General features: G+C 42.6%; 1 protein-coding gene across 2 annotated transcripts; it reads right to left on the bottom strand.

Annotated features, from left to right (window-relative positions):
* Nucleotides 1-2,174: 2,174 nt before the first annotated feature.
* Ap3m2 (adaptor related protein complex 3 subunit mu 2) lies at nt 2,175-19,368 on the bottom strand. 2 transcript variants are annotated; one of them, XR_010044470.1, is made up of 10 exons: nt 19,198-19,368; nt 17,513-17,837; nt 14,118-14,289; nt 9,987-10,124; nt 7,780-7,865; nt 7,392-7,525; nt 5,965-6,172; nt 5,446-5,590; nt 2,547-4,365; nt 2,175-2,405 (listed from the first exon to the last, which is right to left on the bottom strand). XR_010044470.1 is itself a non-coding variant. In XM_003464595.5 (9 exons), the coding sequence occupies exons 2-9, from the start codon at nt 17,783-17,785 to the stop codon at nt 4,265-4,267; spliced, it is 1,257 nt and encodes a 418-aa protein (XP_003464643.1). In that variant the 5' UTR covers nt 17,786-17,837; nt 19,198-19,368; the 3' UTR covers nt 2,175-4,264. The 2 variants fall into 2 exon arrangements, 1 of the variants encoding a protein (XP_003464643.1); XM_003464595.5 differs by having other exon boundaries at nt 2,175-4,365.
* Between the last annotated feature and the right edge of the window lie 204 nt (nt 19,369-19,572).

Here is a 19,572-nt window from a genome sequence, read left to right as displayed (position 1 = left end):
TCAACAGAGTGAGCAGACAGCCTCGGGATGGGGAAGAAAAACTTGCTGGCTACTCTTCTGGCAGAGGATTAATATTAACATGGTATTAAAAAACACCACCAAAAAATAAAAGAGCATCATCAATAATCTGGCAAAAGAACAGAACAGACACTTCTAAAAAAAAAAATACAAATGGCCAGTAAGTATATTTAGTGTGTTAAGACATTAGAGAAAGGCAAATGAAAGCCATCTCACTTCAGTGAGAATAACTGCCACCAAGAATATAAAAAACAGTAAATGCTGGCGAGAATATAGGGGTGAGGAGGGTAGAAGTGGAACTCTTCTATTCTGCCCTGCTCATGGGAATGTCGACTAGTACAGCCAAAGTGCTGTTGTAGAACTATCACTGGATCAGCTATGCCTTCCTTGACTCGCACCCGGAAGAATTAAGATGAGTGTACCCAGAGTTATCTGCATACTGTGCCGGCACAGCACACAACAGCCAAGCTATGGAACCAGCTGCGGCGCCTACCGCTAAATCAACAGATAAAGGGAACGTAGTGTGCATCCGCAACAAAATATTATTCAGCATAAACTAGACTGAGATTTTTTCATTTGCAGAAGTATGAATCTGAAGACCATCACAATGAACAAGTATCACATGTGCTAATAAATGGAATTCTAAAAAGATGTCGAGAAAGTAGAAGGTAGATATTTCCAGACAAGAGGAAGGAAAGAAAGGGGAGGGAGTGAGGGCTGGTTATGGTGGCACAGATGTGATCCAAACACATTACACACGTGGAAGCCCTGCCTAACACAGCAGTCAGGAAGATCATTATAACACATTATGTGCGTGTGCAAATCTGCCAAAAGGAAATCTAATAATCCACCAATAAAAACATGGCCAAAACACATTACATGACTATATAAAAGTTGTATGAGTGTGGTCTCTTTCTCTCCCTCTCTCTCACCCCACCTGCAGTAAAGGGCTTGGTGCCATTGTCTGGGGTTTCCTGGCTCAGGCCCTCGTTCCAGTTCAAGGATTCCTGGGGTACACAATATCACCAACTGCTGCACTTTCCACCCACAGAGCTGATGCCTCTTCCATCTTTACTGAGTAATTTTAACAACACTATGTCTGTGTTGCAGCTTAAGGTACAAGAGCAAAATTAGTACAAATTTCCTTTTCCTTCTTTACAATTTCAGAGATGCTCCATTTTTACCATAGATCTTAGCAACCTCAGGGTATAATTTTTTACTATATTAAGTAGAAAACTTTAACTTTTCCTTAAAAGGAAGCACTTCATGGGTTTTTTTTTTTTTTTTTTTTTTTTTTTTTTTTTTTTTTTTGTATACGCACATGTCCAGCACAACTACTTTGACCACCAGACAGTCATTGCTCACGTGCAGGTGATTCACACCCGGGGAATGATGGGAGGAACAAAGTGGGGTGAGATGAGGCAAGGCTGACCAGCATGGTGAAAGATCTCATCAAGCTGTCAGAACAGTGCACAAAAGGCTGGGGAGATAGCTCAAGGGCACATGCCTGCCTGGCAAGTGCAAGGTTGTGAGTTCACTCCCTGGTACAAAAACAAACAGGGAAAAAACCCAAAACAGAACAGTACACAATTTAAAAACATACAGTGCTTATTTCTGAAATTTAGTATTTCAGACCCCAGACAACTGAAAATGGGTGAAACAAAGCTGTGGATAAAAGGGGAACTCTGTAGTACAGAATGACCAAGGGCAGCAGAAACCAAGTAATAATAAACAGTAACCGCTGGTGGTTAGTCAAGTCTCTGGAGAAAATCACCACAGATGCAGAACCCAGCATGTCTCCTGTACAGACCCCTACTCCTTATCTTCCAAGCACCCTCTACCACAGCAGACGTCTGTGTACACCCTGCAACCTGCTTCATGCCCACATCGCCAGCCAGAGGAGCCTACCAGGGGAAGGAAAGCACTAGAGTAACATCGCACCTTCAATGGTCTTCTCTGCTGCTCTGACAGAAGTAATTCAGTTGATCAGAATCTTGGTCACCACACCTTCAAAACGACCTTAACACCCAAATCCCCTACTTTTCAGAGGTGACTAGTATCAAACTACACATGTGGCCTGGGCCTTGCTGCTTCTGCTGAGGAAGACATAGCGTGGTATTACTGCTTGTGCCAGTAACAAAACACATAAGCCAAAGAACACTGGGAAAAACAACTTTATTAGGATTTCAAGCCACTTCAGCACGTTAAACACACACGGAACTGAATAGCTGCTAGATGCCCCGCACCACGCATGCTGACACTGCGGGCGGCAGGCGTGACGTCTGTCTGCTGCATCCATGTGACACCTCACACACGCTGAGGCCTGCAGGTCCCAGACTCTGCAGATACTTTACTTTCACGTATCTCACAAAATGGGATGAGCTGCCCTAGAGGAAATGAAACAGCTACACTCATAAACCTAAAAGTATTTAGGAACTAAGATTAGTTATTTTCTATGACCTAAGAAATCTTAAACCCTTCAGAGCCCTCAGAAGTGGTTTCTGGAATCTCCAGGCAGAGATACTTACCCTACCAAGGTAGGTCTATACGGGCCATAGCAACCCAGGACAAATTCTGGAATGATGAAATATAAAACACCTCTGGCTGTACACAGCAGAATTCATCCCAGAGGAAAATCACAAAGCAGTATTACTCTGCAGCAAAAGTAAGTCCTAGAAGCAGCGAGATAAAACTAGCCAGTCCACTCACCAACACACACACACACACACACACACACATATTAGTATTTGGTAATGGGGCTTCAGAGACAAGTTCTACATTTTGGAGAACACAGCTCTTCTTTTCTCCATGCACAATGTAGAGCACAGTATCAGTAAGCTGTAACTCAAAAATAATAAAACCCTGAACTTGTCTTTTATCTAGATATTAAAATGGGTAATTAAAACATGGGTGCAGAATAAAAATGAGCCATTGGAAAGCCTGAAGCAGTCCTTAAGTTACCCTGTTTCTTACTGACTTGGTTACACATCATCAACGTGGTCTGTCTTCTTATAAAATTAGTTTTATTCGAAGATTTAAGTGACTTGTCTTAAGAATGGACTGGTAGACAGTTACTGTTAAGAGATATATTATAGAGGAGAGTACCAAACACGAGACTGAAATAATTTTACCACATAGCTTTAATGATCTATCAGGCCCCAACTAGTGAGCAGTCTTTTTCCTCAGGACTACTGATGGAGCAGCTTCAGGCAGATCGCTTAGGACCCAATGCCATGGGACGCATGTGAATATCAGCTGTGCCCCTTCCTGGGGATGAACTGCCATCTCCACTCATGAAATATGGCTGCACTGAAATTCTCCTACACTTTAGGAAACTCTGAAGAAAGACCTGGTAACCAGCAAAGGCTGGTGAATTCTTAGAGTGATATTAGTGTAACTGTTTTGGCAAAAAGATAGGTCATTGTCTTATAGATGACAGCCTAAGTATTAAAGGCAAGCAACAGTTAGACCCTGAAAGTCAGTTCAATGCCATCTCAGTCTTCAAGGGAAAATATGATTCTACTGGGGTGCCCATGGCAAGAGTGGACTTGGGTGTTAGAAAGGTCCAATCCATTTCCAGAAGTGCAAAGGAATTTTATGTATTAGAGGGATCAGAAAGAAACCAACTCTACTCTTCCCAAATGTCCTGACAGCAAGTTTATACTGTTCTTTGCCATCTTCCTCACAGTTCTTCTTCAATACTATTTCCCTTTTCTTCTCCTTCATAGATACACGCTTGCACACACCCATGCTGGAGACTAAACCGCAGAACCTGCTAAGCAAGGGCATTACCATGAAGCACCTCAGCCCACAGATCTCCCTTCAGCTGGGCTTTCTTCAGTGGTCATTTTTCACCTAATCTCTTCCCTTCCCTTTCCGTTTCTCCTTCTACCTTAAAAAAAAAAAAAAAAACACTAAAGAAATCTTTCATTGGCTTTAGATAATTAAAGCCAGGCAAGCAACAAATATGTATGGTTTCCTACAGAAGCCACATTCAGAGCAGTTATATATGGTGGCACGCACTGCCGGCCTTCCACACACACCTCCCTCAGACTGAGCTGGTGCCGACCGAGCTGCAGTTCTGTCCTCTTCTCCCTTCATTACTTCCACGGCACTCAAGGCTAAGGAAAAAAGGGAGCTGGTGAGTCCTGGGGGACTGACCTAAGAGACAGGCTGATATTTTTTACTTTTAGACAAGAAATAAAAAAAAGTGTTCATGATTGTTCCTTCTACAAAACTCTTTCCTTCAGGTTCGAACTTGGAATTTTCCAGCTTTGGTCATGTATTTTATGCCCTTAAAGGGTTTATATTTTTCTCCATACATATCCAGACGATTCACTTTGAGTCCTGGAAAGGAGGAAATAGGGAAAAATAAAATGGGCATTATTCAGGGAAAGTATTTGGCATTACTGCTTACATTCGTTTCAATTCAAACATTTTGTACAACAGAAATTTCTGTAACAATAAAACCACTTTTGTGAAGAAGCTGGCAGAGTGTGCACTCTGAGCAGATATACTGATCATAAAAAACTGCTTCAACCAAAAGCTATCCTATTAGAAGATCTCTTCCTAAAGTGGAAAGGGTGGTAAATTATATGCACAGGAAATAACAGGAATCAGAAAATAAGATCACTCTATGTTTCCTTAAATTACTGGACTTAGAAAATAAATTAGTAATAACAAAATTAATGAATGAAACAAATTATAACTAATGAGAATGAACTGGTCAATGAATGCTAAGTATTCTCATTATAATGAACAAAACACTGATACTGTATATAGCTTTATAGTTTACTACATGCTTTAAAATAAAAGCTTATAATTTAACTGAATTCTAATCACTTAGACAAGGTCTTTTACTACAGAAAAACAGGAACATTATAAAGTCATCTCCTTTCTACCTTGTGAGGTTGTTAAACAATAAAATACAAGAAAAGAGATGAAGAGTGCCCGGTATATAATAAGTGCCCAGTAAATGGTGAGTTACTATCCCCACCATCCTAAGGAAGGTGCAGACGGGAGAGACTGGGCTGCACAGGCCCGGTGGTTCCAAAGGGATCCTGACCACAAAACAAATCTTCTGTAACTGGGAAAAAGGAATGGAAATGGTTCTCTCCTATTACAAGCTAAAGATGCAGGAGCACTTGCGTACAGAAAACTGAGATGACTGAACAATGGCCCATGACCACTGCTAGCCACCAGTGTTATTTCTTTCCCGGTTTTATATTAGATACTTGGGTCAACTTTAAAGTAAGGGCCCTAAACTTCCCCCAGAAATACTATGGAAAAGATTTCCTTGAGATACACAACAGGCACAAAACCACGTCATATAAGTAGGGAGCCACAGGAAGGCCTCCTGATGCCCCCACTTCATGGGAGAAAGCCACTTCTGTTCCCAGACAGCCACCTGAGCCATGGGTCACTCACCAGAAATGGCCAGCTGTTGGATCTTAAACTGCAGGTTAATTGTGGGGTTTTCATCCGGCTTGGAAGCTCCAGCCTGCAAACTCATGGTCCCCTTCAAACTTGGTAGCTTTTGAGGATTTATTTTTCCTACATCCCAAGACAGCATCTTCAAAGAAAATTTTAAAAAGAAGTGGTCTTTACAGTGAACAAATGAAAAGAAATGCAGTGGGACCCTTCCCTAGAGGTGGCTGAGCTCAAAATTGAGGTCTTTTGTTCACAGAACCATACGCTGTCTCTGGGGTGCTTTTCTTTTTCTTCTTTTTTTTTTTTTGTAGGGATCAAACTCACGACCTCGCGCTTGCCATGCAAGCGCTGGTGCCACTGAGCTAAATCTCTGGCCTGGGGTACTTTTTAATAGAGTCCTATTTGCCACCAAAAGTTATCTCAAGGCAGAAAACATTATGTCTTGGACTAATCATGCCTTCTAAACAAGGTCTCAGGTCTGTGTAAGAGTCACTTGCAAAGTCACCTTTCCCCTACCTTTGTCACTGGGTCAAATGTATGTGTGCCCTGCGAGGGAGTGAGGCTCATATTCAGGACTCCTCTGGGCATCTGGCTGAGCACGGTCACCCCCTCTATGGTCTTCCCCATGGTCTGCTTTGGTCCCACTGTTATCTCAAAGCGTCCAAGTGAACTGCTGTCCCGGAAACTGATACTATGTTTCACATACACTGGAATTGCAACCAGACTAGAAAACAAAGACAAAAGAGTCCATTTCATAAATGCACTGAAAAAAATCACATTATTTCCCCTCTTTTACATTACATGGGTTTTTGCTTTTTGGGTTTTTTTTTTTTTTTTCTGCTTTCTCTCCCTTATGTTCTCATTCCTTAACTTAAAAATATGGCATTCATTATTCTTTTGAAAAGCTAAGATGCTACATTTTTTGAAGACTCTGAATAATATAAGCAAGTCAAATCAAAGAGCATACCAAGGGTGCTATGCAAAAGGAATAACAAGCAAAAATGGAGTCACCATGTTTCTATGCTTTAATTTGTGACATATGTCCAACCATTATTTGTACTGGGGAGAGTAATACTCATACCTCAGGACTTTTAATAATTTCTCTGACTTCGTGGTAACCTCACGAAATCCTAAGAGATAGAGTCGTGATCTCAAAGGCCAGGAAACAGAGAAGCCACAGAATAATCCTAAACAGCAGTTCTCAACACTCACTGAGCATTGAGGGTGCTGCTCCCCAAGCTAAATGCGGGCAGCCTGCAATCCTGAGCTCACGTACCCTCCGAGCAAGTGGCATGAAGTATGAAGTGCACAATGGCCTGGTAGATGAACATTGAAGGCTTTCTCCATAACCTGGTTACGCATCTTGCTTAGAGTTGTGCACTCCAAGTACTGCTCTCAGGTGGAGTTTAAGTCCCCAGTCTGATTCCAGGGACTCTAATCTCAAGCACCCAAGCATTTCCTTAGGTGACTGATTCTGAATCACACAGAAAGGCACTGGCAGCTGTGAGGGCTCTAGATCTCCTCGTGCATATCCCTGCACAATCCTGTTCCTGAAACCTTCCACTCTGCCGAGAGAGCACTCAGGACAATTTAGTGCATTTTGGTGAGCCAGGAGAGTAAATATAGGTATGCTCAGTTTCTAATTTGAGACGAAAACGTTCTTGTTTGGACACAACAACAAAGGTCACTGCAGCAAACTTCATGAGCCCTCGTCTCATGTTCAGTACTACTTATACCCTCCTACCTAATCCTCATAGAAAAGTTTATTATTTTTAGATAAGAAAACACAGAGTAGGGAAGCAACTTACTGAGTTGACACAGTAACTACTGGAGGTGGAACTTGAACCCAAGTAACTCTAGAGCCCCACTCATAATCACAACAGATCCTGTTTCCACATACACGCACAGACACAGATTCTACCCGAAAGACGAGAGCCGCTTACTTCTGTGCACTGACGTGGTAAGAGAGCAGGCGGAAGTTGCCATCTGGAGGGATGAAGGAGAGGATCCGTTCAGACTCCCAGCGCTTGAAACGAACGCAAGGATGGAAGCTGACGTCATCCAGCAGCCTAGGGTTCTGCAGTCACCAGGCAAGAAAGCGAGACGCTGGATCAAACACTATGCTTTCAGGAAAAGTAATGGAGATGCTGTTTTCATTAAAACACATGCACACAAACACAGAAATTCTGTACCTGATTCAAACATTCAAACCTGATACAAGTTTTGGTGCTTCTCTAATTATTTCTTCTTATTTTTTCATTCTTACCACTCAGTCTTTCCAGAAACATTTACTTTCCCATCTCAGGAACTCAAGCTCTGCCCAGAATTTACCATGAAGGAAAGCGTGAGGTCTGGCATCCCAGTCAGCTTGACACAGGCATCGATCACCCCCTGGATCTCCGCAGTGACTGTGGAGCCTAAGACAGGAAGGAGACGAAAAGCTCACGGGCCGCTCCTATGGGCCTCTCAGGGAATGCCCTTTGTTCTTCCTGCTGCCTCCCCTCCTCCTGCCGCCCTTTCTTCTCTCCTTCTGTCTCACCATCCAATTCACTTATCTGATCCATTCGTGTACCCTTCCAACCCTTCACCAACTGCAGACAAAGGGTGAGACGCCATGAGGCAGTAATGGGCATAAAGCTTAGTGAGGCAGCTACCAGCCTAGAGGAGTTTCCAGCTTAGTGCCAGGATCACACAGAACCTCATCATCCCAACCACCGGTACAGAAAACTCTCCACCAGCAGCTGCTCTCCCTGAGCTCAGGGCGAGCTCTTCCCTGCATCTGGCACCACTCTTCTCTGACTCTCCCGGTTCCCCACCTCCCCGGGCCCCTCCCTCGATGTCCTCTCCAAGTTTCCGTCCACATCCCTCCATGTGCATGCTTTTTTGCAGTTCTGGGCGACGTCTCTTTAGTCACACAGCTCTTTAGTCATACAGCTCCCATGTTTACTGACAGCCAACGATTTCCTACTCCACTTTCAAGTCCAGCCTCATGCCTGAGTAGCCAGAAGCCCCCTGCGGTATCCACACTCCATGGGCCAAAAGCAGCAAACCTGTCACCCTACTCCTGACCTGCCCACTTTCCATGCTCTAAGGCCGGCCCCCCGCTGTCCCGCTGCCTAAGCCAGCAGCACAGGTAGACCTCGGCTCCCACTCCTTGTGGGACGTGCAACTTAAAACACATCTGCGTACCACTGCCAACACCTGTGCTTCACACCCTGCCTCGGGGGGGGGGGGGAGCCAATATCACCTGGCCTATCTCAGGCTGACCCCATACCTGATGCGTCACTGAAAAGACAAGCCTGGTCAGGCTACGCTCCAACTCATGATGCGCTCCTTAAAACACCGTGCCAGGCTCACTGTGATCTGGCCATCAATTGTTTAGACTTTTCCACTGATGTAAAATAAGACACAAAACTTTTGCAGTTCAGTGAATTTCCAGGCATGCATACATCTATATAAACTGCACCCAGCCACATCAAGATACGGAAGCTTTTCATCAACCTGGTATGTCCCTCATGTCCATCCTCAGGAATGGCATCTCCCAAATCCTGACTTCTAGTACCTTAAACTGTGCCTGTTTTTAAACTTCAGATAAAAGTAATCACATTGTACACAATCTTATCCATCTGACTTTGTGTTCAACACAGTGAGATTCACTTACATAGTGGACAGTAACCCACAGCCCATTCTTTTTCACTATCGCATACTATTTCACTATCTGATCATATCAATTTATTTAACCTTTTTATATTGCTGATGGAATCTGCTTATCTCCCAGTGGATTAATGTGAAAAGTTGCTTTACTGTCTTAATTTTAAGGCCTCATCACTAACTTTCTCTTTTTATTCTTCTCAATTCAGTCACACTGAACTACTTTACTTCCCAAAAGTATTTTGGGAACCACTGCATTTATCAGTGATTGCACCCAAACCAATCCCAGTCTTAAAAATTCTGTTCACCCCACTGCAAAGCACACACCGTGCACCCTTCACTTAGGGCAGAGGACAATTCAAGTCTACACTCATCCTTTACCTTCCGTCCTCCTTCACTAGTTTACTTAAGCCTCCTACTGTCTCTGACGTGTCTCACCACCAGCACCCACGATCCAGTACTGGGCTACAGTGCAACGAGTTTCCAGTCAGCGTGCTGATGGGTCAGTTCATTAAGGTGAATCGTCTATGAATGTCTAAGCTCTAAGAGTTCTAGTCCTATTCACTTAATTCAGAACAGACAGAAAAGAAGGTGAATCTTAGTAATTACAATTTTAGTTCTGGAACCAGAATTAGAAGTCAAATACTTTAACAAAGGGAAATCTAATCAGCAAGGTATTCGTTTGTTACTTCCCCTTTCTATTCAAGAGAGTAAGAGTTATAAAAATGGAAAATAAGGGTGAGGCAAACACTGGCACGAATCTTACATCACATTTCACTCTTGTTACACAGCACAGCACCTAACAAAGTCAGCACTCAATTAAAATGAATGATCCTAAAAGGGGGCTCTGACAGAGAGTAGTGAGGGTAATACGAGAGGACACCTACCCGACTTATCAATGATGGCGTCGATCTCTTCAATCACATCAAAATAGGCCTCGTTGTTGGTATACTTCACGCCCGTCCGTCGCCAAGGCACCACTGACAGCTGTCCTGTGGGAAGCTGCTCACCCACATTGGTGCTTCCTAAGAAAGTTGGTGTTGGTCGTTGCAGACGCCAGTCAGCACTTTAATGTTAGTTTGGTTCTAGTCAATTCTAGTAAGCAAAGAACATTTCCCTGGAAGGTTTTATGTGCTTACCATTACTGTGCTCTCACACAGAGAAGTATATTCCCAACTTCTATGTAGGGCAACTTAGTCTATTTTTAAAACTCACTGTCACCATCTGGTCTGCTCAAGCAGAAAAAAGACTTTTAAAAAAGTTACCTGAGAAACAGATACCGTATTTCTGTTTTGAAAGTAACATGAACTTAATGTCTTAAATATCACAATAGCTTGCAGCTTAAATAATGTATTGGTTTTCCGGAGGGCTGGTAATCTGCATATTGACATAATATCTTGAAGGGTAAACGACATGCTCTAGTTTGAGAGAGGGTCTCAGGTATATTAACAGTGGGCATGAAGATGTATACATCTACACGATCAGCTCTTAGCAATACAGAAGTCTAGGCAAAGAACACAGACTAGATCCTTCTGTGGGTACAGGGCCTGTAGAGGAGAAAATGAAACAGGGGCCTCCTTAGGTCTCCCAGCTAATCCAGACTAGAGATATTCCCCTGGGAAGCAAGTCAAAGACAGAGGTAGAGAAAAAAAAGACCAGATAAAGAAAGGTACCAAATGGCTTTGGGACTTACACCAAGAGACCAGAAAAAGACCTGGTCAGCAAGGGCACACAGAGAAGGCCAGATGTACAACTGGCAATCCGCCCCACCTCCAATAAAATATAGGGAGGGAAATGGGGTGTTGACTAAGGCAGTATGTGCAGACACCAGTATATACATGTATATACACGTTCACTCACTGCAGTCACTACAGTATTCAGTCTAGGGTCATTACAGAGTATGACAGATATACACCTACCCCTTACTAAGGCTAAGCCAACCAAGACTAAGGGCCATCCCCTACCCCCACCAACAAGTCACACATCCAAAGATCAATTCTTGATAGGTAGGTCAAGGACAAATAGAAAGACACTGCACACAGCCCACAGGAAGAACTGACTTCAGGCAGAGGTGCCCAGAAGCCAGTTCAGTTATGGCAAGTTCCAGGTGGAGGGGAGTCACTTATCCACCAACAAAAACAGCTGAGAACAAAGGGCCTACAGGTCCTCCATCTTCCTGGAGCCGCCCAATTCTTTCTATCTTCTCCTTTCTCCCTTCTTTTCCTCTTGCAAACAAAGTGTCCTCCTTTCATTAAACTTTGTCTTTCTAAATTATTATTAGGCTGGGTTTCAACCCTGGTGAGCTGCTCAACACTTCCCTGTCCTCAGAATTAAGGATCAACTCCTTGACCTGCTTTTCCCTTATAAGCATCAAAAGTATTTAATTCAAAGGTTTTATACTGAAACAATAACTATAACTTATACTCTTATTTCTTCTTTCCATTGACCGAGTCTCTATACTCTAAAGAAACTCTAAGCATGTATTTACTGAGCATGTTTACAAAAAAATTCCAGTTATTCATAAGGAGTTTTCAGATACTTTTCCAGAGCTAAGTGAGATCCAGGCTTAAATAACTTCCTAATATCTATAAAGTGACTCAAACACAACTCTTTTAAGGCTTAAAGTAAACTCAGAATTTATAAAACACACAAAATTTGTTACTGGGCCAATATAGTATTTTAAAAAAATTATCAAAACTTCTTAATATAGCCTGTCTATGTAAGATACATTTTTTTCTTACTCTCTGGTTAAAATAATTATTTGCAAAACTGGTTTGGTGCTTACAGCACTGTTAGTTTATGAATTTTTATCTCCTGTATAATATAAACTTAATATGTCATGATGGGGCAAATTCTCTCAAATTCTTTACAATTCTTTTCAAAATTTACACTTTTGAAAGTTTTTTCTCACTTGGTTGTCTTGTCAAATTCCATGAAACAAACAAGACCCAAAGTATGAAATAATGATTAATTTTACTAAATCAAAACATTTAAAATATAGCTAAAAACATACTCTTCAGTGAAGTAAGTTGGATACACGTGTAAATACCATATTGTTTCTCTGTTATGAGAAACAAAGTATAAATAAGGACCAAGCTGTATAATAGATATTGTGAAATAGGAAGAAAAATTCAAATGGGAAGGAAACCTAGGGAGGGAAGAGGAGGAAAGGAACAAAGAAAAAAGAAAAAAATGATAGGGATAAAATGGAAACAACGCTTTCGTAAATAAGAAGGGAAAGAGGTATTAAAGGGAGGGTGGACAAATGGGGGAAAAAGAATCAGGTTATAACACATACAGGGACAAATTCCCTATAATAAATGTGATCATTATGTATACCTAAAATGTACCAGGAAACTTAATTACAAAAAATAAAAAAAAAAATCAGACCTGCCTAAATAAAATGCCATGAACAATGTTAGATGATAAGTGACAGGTCATAGGAGTACACCTGCAATGCAGGATTAAAATACTAAAACTCCTACACACTACCACACAGATTGGAACATATCCTTAAATGAATGAATTCTTCTGTATCAGTATGAATAAGAAAAACAGTATGAAATAAGAAAAACATTTCAAATACCAAAAAAAGGGTAAAGGACATGAAAAAGTAATTCACCATAGAGAACAACTGGTAAACATTTGAATAGGTTTTGACCTCTCTAGTAACAAAAACAATGTGCAGACAAAAAGATGTCAACAAACTATCAAACTGCCAACATTTCTGAATATTAACAACAGGGTTGACTACAATCACAGAAACTACTGCTGAAACATAAACTGATGTTAACACTTTGAGGGCAACCTGATACCATATGTGGAATACTAATCCCTTGCTATTTAAAACAAAATGTACATACTCTCTGATTAAGTATTTCCATTTTTAGTACTGAAAAGAAAGCCTGTTGAGGAAGATCTAAAGGGAAAGAATGATGCCAAACAGGGCAGAGGAGACCTGTATCCTCACACTCCAACGGCTACGGCAGGAGGACTGAAAATTTGAATCCAACTTGGGAGACTTAGCAAGCCCTTATCCCAAAATACAAAATAAAAATGGCTGGAGATATGGGATGGGGTAGAGTACTCTTGGGTTCAATCCTCAGTAGCACAAAATAAAATAATAACTTATATTCATGCCTATAGTCCTAGCTACTCAGGAGGCTGAGGAAGAAGGATTGCGAACTCAGAGCTAGACTGGGTAATTTAGCCAGAATTTTGTCTCGAAATAAACAAAAGCATAAGAATGCTAATCCCTTGCTATTTAAAACAAAAATGCATCATAAACATGAAATGAGTAAATAACTTTAACATGGAAGAAAACTACAAAGGCATTAAAAATGATAAAGTATCATATGTTTATAAAATACTGGTAAAATATACATTTAAAAAATGCAAGAGTTTTGTTTAAAAATATTCTACCCATCCACCTTTCACCAACCTAGGAAAGGTAAGGAATATACACAGCATCACTGTTCAAACAGTGGGGTTAACACACTCCTGCCGGCCTACACCCCAGGAGCAGATGCACAACGGTCCCATCAGGCCACACAGACAGTGGCATTGGTGTGCACGCTGGGATGTCACAGTCACGCATGTGCCACCAGTGGCTGAGTTGCTGGCGGCCAGACATACAAATGACAGCCCTGTAGGGCACCTGTTAGAAGACATACAACCTGTTTGTGTTGTGTTTTTCTGTACTTCAGAAGTTTCTATACTAACCACATCTTCTGTAATCAGAAAAAAGTATTGCTAGAAGAATACTTTCACATGAAAACAAATATTGTTAAGAATAATACTCTTTTCCTGGTGGCAGTGAGGATGGAACTCTTGGTCTCACACGCTCTGTCAAGCCAAGCCCTGGACCAGGAATACACTGAGAACAGGGTACACTCCACACAAGATAAACACAATTTCTGATGAGTCTCAGAGACCACAGAGTGAAATTCAGCACCTAACTTGAGAGTCCCAATCACTCAACATGGAGGCAAACAACCCCTGCAGTCCCCAATCCTTACCTGTTATGGTGTTGACAACGGTCCGAAGGATCGTGGGAGGTTTTATCAGTTCTTTGAGGATGTTTGACTCAGTAGCCAAGGGAAACCCATTGTCAAGCATTTCTTCCAATACCTCATAAACCACGACCACATTGTCTTTGATCACTGGCTCTGAACACACTCCAAAATAATCCTGGTGAAGACATAACAACATTTATCACTTAGAACTGTAAAAAAATACAGGTATGTTCCCATAAAGTAAGGATGTTCGCTTGGTATTTCTGGGTTACTCTCATTGGGTGAGGTAACAGAACAGAGCTGGTTCTCCTGGGCCACCTGGCTTATGGTACCAGTGTCAGGTATCATTAGCAGTTTCTTCCACAAACAGGAGGAAGTCAGTTGACCTCTTTAATTTCTTAAACTTCATAAAATACAAAGAATACAAAATTGAATCTAGGTTATTTGTGCTTAGGAACAAGCATTTAAAAGAGTTACACAACTTGTAACCTAGATGTGACACAGAATTGTATGTGAAATCTTTTTAAGCCCTCCTCTTGTGTGATTTCTCAACACTGTGCAGCCAGTTAAGAGTTGGGAAAATGAAATGACAGGGGTGACCCAGCATGGCAGAAAATCACTTTTCATCTTCCTTCATGTTAGGGCTCCAAGAATGCTTTGTCCTCTCACGACAGAGGCTAACTGGGCCCAGTGGCACATTCCTGGAGTTCCAGCACTCGAGAGGCTGAGGCAGGAGGATCACTGAAGCTCAGGAGTTTTGAGAACAGCATGAGCAACAGAGATGAGCATGGGTGAACCCCCCACAAACTAAAAAGAACAAAAGGGGTAAACTGAAGATACTGAATTCTCTGGGTTTGGGAAAGGAGCTGAACACTACAATCGCAAGATCTGTATTACAACCTCAATGTTGCTTACTGGATTTGGTATTGTTTCATTTGTGGCAGGGATAGAACCCAGGGCCTTGTGCATGCCAAGCACACACTCCGCCACTGAGCCACACGCCCTGCCTGCCACTTACTGGATTAAGCAGTTTTAATACAGGCCTGGATTTCTTTAATCAAGAAACATCATGTGGATGCAGAAGGAAGCAGCAAGGACTCAGTACAACTCATCAGATGATGAGGCATGAGAGCTCCATGTGAGACAGAATGGATGACAACAACTTAGGAAGAAAGGTCTGTCATTAGCATACCCTTCTTTATACAGGGTCACCAAGATGGTCATGAGACCCTTCCTGAATTTATCCAAGGAAGGGAAATTACCCGTCCTGAGAAATCACATCCTTCTCGCAGGGGGTCTCTGATCACCAGGAAGTTCTTTCTTTTCTAAACTGAAATCTGCTTCCTAGGTGCCTTACAAGAGCAAGTTTACACCTTAGCCCTGTCATTATCTAAAATGTATCTAAGATAAATTTTCAACTTTTTTTCCTTTTCAGGAACAAACTCCCACTATGGTACAGTTTCCAGAGTGGGTTACCATTTTTGCATATTCTTTTGACATCCAAAATTGAAAAACTGTGCTCCCTTCAGCAGCACAATACAAAACTGTAAAGACTCTACTATGTGGTCTAAATTATACCAGATAATGTCAACTACCAGTGAAACTCTAACACCCAAATCACTTAGGAATATGTTCCTAAAAAAAAAAAAAAGGATTTAAAGGGGGAAGGTCACATTTTCTTCTCAAAAGTGATTTTAAAAAATAACAAATCATTATGTTGTACAAACCAGACAAAAGCAGCTGTAAAGGAGTCTTGCAATATGACAAAATGTTATAGCAAAACTACTTGCAATTCTTTAGCTGGGTCCCTTTCATCATATTCTAGCACTAAAAAAATAATGCGACTGGAGAGGCTGAACACCAAAAAAAAGCATTTAAATACAGATTGTACCTTTACTTTTAAGAACCACTTCAAAAATGACAAAGTCTGAAGCCCCAGGCTTCTAAATTAGTAACTGTACTGCATCACCAAGTTCCACTGTAATTTCAACTGTATTAAACAACTCTCCTGTACCCTGCCCCGTAACCGTTAACGTAACAGTGATGTTGCAAGATTAAGCAGCTGTCAAGTTTCACCAGTGATACTGCTGATGTGGAAATGATACCTGATAAGAGTTGTTTAATATCATGGGCTCTTCTATTTCTACTTCCTTCACATAATGAGGCCTGCAGCACTTTCATCTTACTTTTTTTTTTAAATAACACTATGTGTCACCCCCAGGGTCTCACTCATGCTGGCCAGCACTCTACCACAGAGTTAAACACATCTGTACTATGCAAAGGAGCTACTATGCTACAGGAAAGTTAAAATCACAGAGTTCTTCTAGGAACACAGTTTATAAAACACAGCTTAAGTCTCTTGGGGATAAAAGCAGCATTAGAGATGATCATAAGTGAAAGAACTCCTTGATTTGCTTTTAAATTTTTATGTCTGGGTTTTCATTCTCTTCTCCAACTCCACAACTCCCACGTGATTAACTCTGGATATCACATAACACAAAAGTTAAACCAAAGGGCACTTGCTTCTAAATTATGCAAATAACCACAGCAGAAGTTGTACAATTCTATTGGAGGGGAGCTTCTGTGTGAATTCAAAGTCTGATAGTCTGAAATTCTGCATATGATTGGCATGCTCATGTCCTGGAATAAATATCTTACCTCTACCCTAACCCTCAATATCTTCAAGTACAATAACTGCACCTCACAAAATGTCATCCTTCTTTGAGGTACAGAATATTTCCCAGTCTTACGTTTGTAACAAAAACTCATCACCAGCATTCACGTGGTATGGATAGCCATCTTAAACCAAAGGAAAAGGATTACTTGGCTTTTTCGTCTTCTTCTAAAACTGTACATCTACTGCTTTTTGGTGTAACTCAGAGCAACATTAACAATGGTTTAGCATTAAATCTAATTTGTGAGAAAAATGTAGAATCAGAACTAAAAATACTGTATAATATATAGTCAAATTAAGTAGGGTGGGTTTATCATGCAAGAGAGTAAAAAATACTCATTTTTATCATTCTGGATGCAGTCAGATCAATAAAGAAATAAGAGCTGGGAGTGGCGGTGCATGCCTGTAATTTCAGTACTCTGGGAGGCTGAAGCAAGAAGATCACAAATCCAAGTCCACAGTCTGGGTGATGTAATAAAATCCTGCCTCAAAAAAAAAAAAAATCTGAAGATATAACTGGGGTGCAAAGATTCCAGGTTTAATCCCTAGTACAAAAATTAAAAACAAATAAAGGAAAGAAAGAAGAATTTTAGCTGGGAGAGGAAGTGACCAATATCAGAGTTTGGGTTTCTTAGGCACTGTCTTAACTGAGATAGAATATAATGGAAACAGGAGCACATAGATACTTCAGTCTGCACCCACGAACTGCCCCACTCTCACAAACCTGGAAGGTGTCCACTACTCGGTGAAGGAACTCAATGACAAACAGAGGTGGGACCTCTGTTTGGATCACAGCCACAAAAAAGATCTTGTGACGGTAAACACTCAAGAGGTAGTGGTGAGGGGTAGGAATCACTGGAGGCACATTTTCTGCCTCAGTAGCTCTCTCCTGTGCCTCAAAAAAGTAATCACAAACAGAACGGCTGACAACACTCTTCCAGTGTTTCTCCAGGAAAATGTCTCCAGAGGAGTTGATCAGGAAGAGACTGTGGATCATGGCGGAGACTACCAGGGCAGAGGAAAGCCTTGGATTTGGCCAAACTGCACCCCTAAAAAAAAAAAAAAAGAAGTTATATTCAGTTCCAGCCAATTGAAACACCATCCTTATCTTTTCAACACTCTCAGACTTAGCCACCCTGAAGCATCTTCCCCAAGAATTCCTAGAATAATTATCAGTCATCTCATTGTCATGCAACTATATACTCCCAGTTCGTTTGTTTTTTGGTGCACATACTACATTCCAGCCCCTATTCTACAGCTACAGTATCACTTATATCCATTTAAAGTGCTACTTAATCTTTGGACATTTATTTTCTCTTCAACCAGACTGGAACATCCTTGAAGAAAAGGACCCTGTGTCCTTGTTGCTAGATGCAAATAGGGGGATGGGAAAACTTCAAAGAATACTGGTGACTTTGACATTATGTTCTGGCCACAGCTCACGTAAACAAGAAATACTATCGCAGTCACTAGCAACTGGGACTGGGACTCAGCGGTAGAGAGCCAATTTAGCGAGTGTGATGCCCTGTTATCTCAATCCCTATGCACCCCCCAAATAACTGGAGTAGCCCCCGCCAAATGGAACAATGAGAGCTTGAACAGCTGCAACTGAAAAAAGTAGACTTTCAAATACTGTATCAATAATTAAATATTGATTATTATAAATTTTGGATACACTAGGAAAAGTAACCTATTTTATTAAAACTAAACCTATTTTATTACCTTAACCGTTACTAGAAAATGTAAAATTACGTATGTGGTTTGTTTTCTGTTTTTATTGGCCCAAGTTGCTCCAAAGGATGGGAAGCTGCCATCGTGGTCTTTCCTCAGTCAGACTTCATCTCTGAGCACTTAGCAGTCACAGGCTTCTAGGGGGGTCTTTACAAAAACCCTCCTGAGAGCGAGCCCAGAGCCCCAGCAACAGCATCCCCATAGTGCCAGTGGCCGAGCTAGACCCCCGCGGTGGCTGTGCCACTAAAGGGCTGCGACCTGGCCCACCTGGGCACGCAAAAGGGCCTGCTGAACCCCGAGCCCCCGCGAGCCACATCCTGGATGGTGGAAGGGGGTGACTGCTTCGCAGGTCCAGCCCGCGGGGGCCTCCAGGGACGTGGGGGTGTGGAAGCTTTAAGGGAGGACTGCGTTTGGGCTGGGAACCTGGAAGGCGCGGGGCCCGGCCAGCAGGCACCCACGCGTTACCATAGCAAACCGGAGCCTCCGCCTTGGCCGGACGACCGCCACCCTGGCCGCGCCTTGCCCCCGCCCGCCCCGCTGCAGCCGACACTCCGCTGGTCCCTCTGCCCGGCGGCCCCGCGACTCTGCCCGCTCCCGCGCCCCTCGTGCTCCCCGCGTGCTCACGGCCCACAGCACCTCCAGCCCCGCCCCCGGGCCCCGGATCGCCGCTCTCCTCACCCGGCCTCTCACAGCACCCACGACGCGACCGAACCGAAGGCACCGCCCCCCGCGCTCCGCGACCACCACCCTGCCCTGATTGGCCAGCCGCGGGCCCGCGCCGCGTAGCGGACGCCGAGGTCTTAGGCTGCTGATTGAGCGGGGATGAGGCGCTCTTCTCCTCTGATTGGCCACTCTTTGTGGCTTGTCCTGTTGAGCTTCAACCCCTGACTGGCTCTTGTTGGGGTCTGCTAACCTCCGATTGGTGCAACTCTGTGGCTCCCAGCCCTAATTGGAAGGTGACTGCAGTTCGGGCGGACTGGTTACAGTCATCCAATCACAAAGAGCCCAGGCTTTGGGGCTGCACTTGGAGGGGATGTGGAGAAGGATGAACTG

The sequence above is a fragment of the Cavia porcellus genome, unplaced genomic scaffold (genome assembly GCF_034190915.1).
Source record: "Cavia porcellus strain 051 isolate PalLab524CR breed Dunkin Hartley unplaced genomic scaffold, mCavPor4.1 scaffold_29, whole genome shotgun sequence".
Taxonomy (NCBI): Eukaryota; Metazoa; Chordata; class Mammalia; order Rodentia; family Caviidae; genus Cavia; species Cavia porcellus.
The sequence above is the reverse complement of the archived record's forward strand: the minus strand, read 5'-3'. Positions and strand labels throughout refer to the sequence as shown.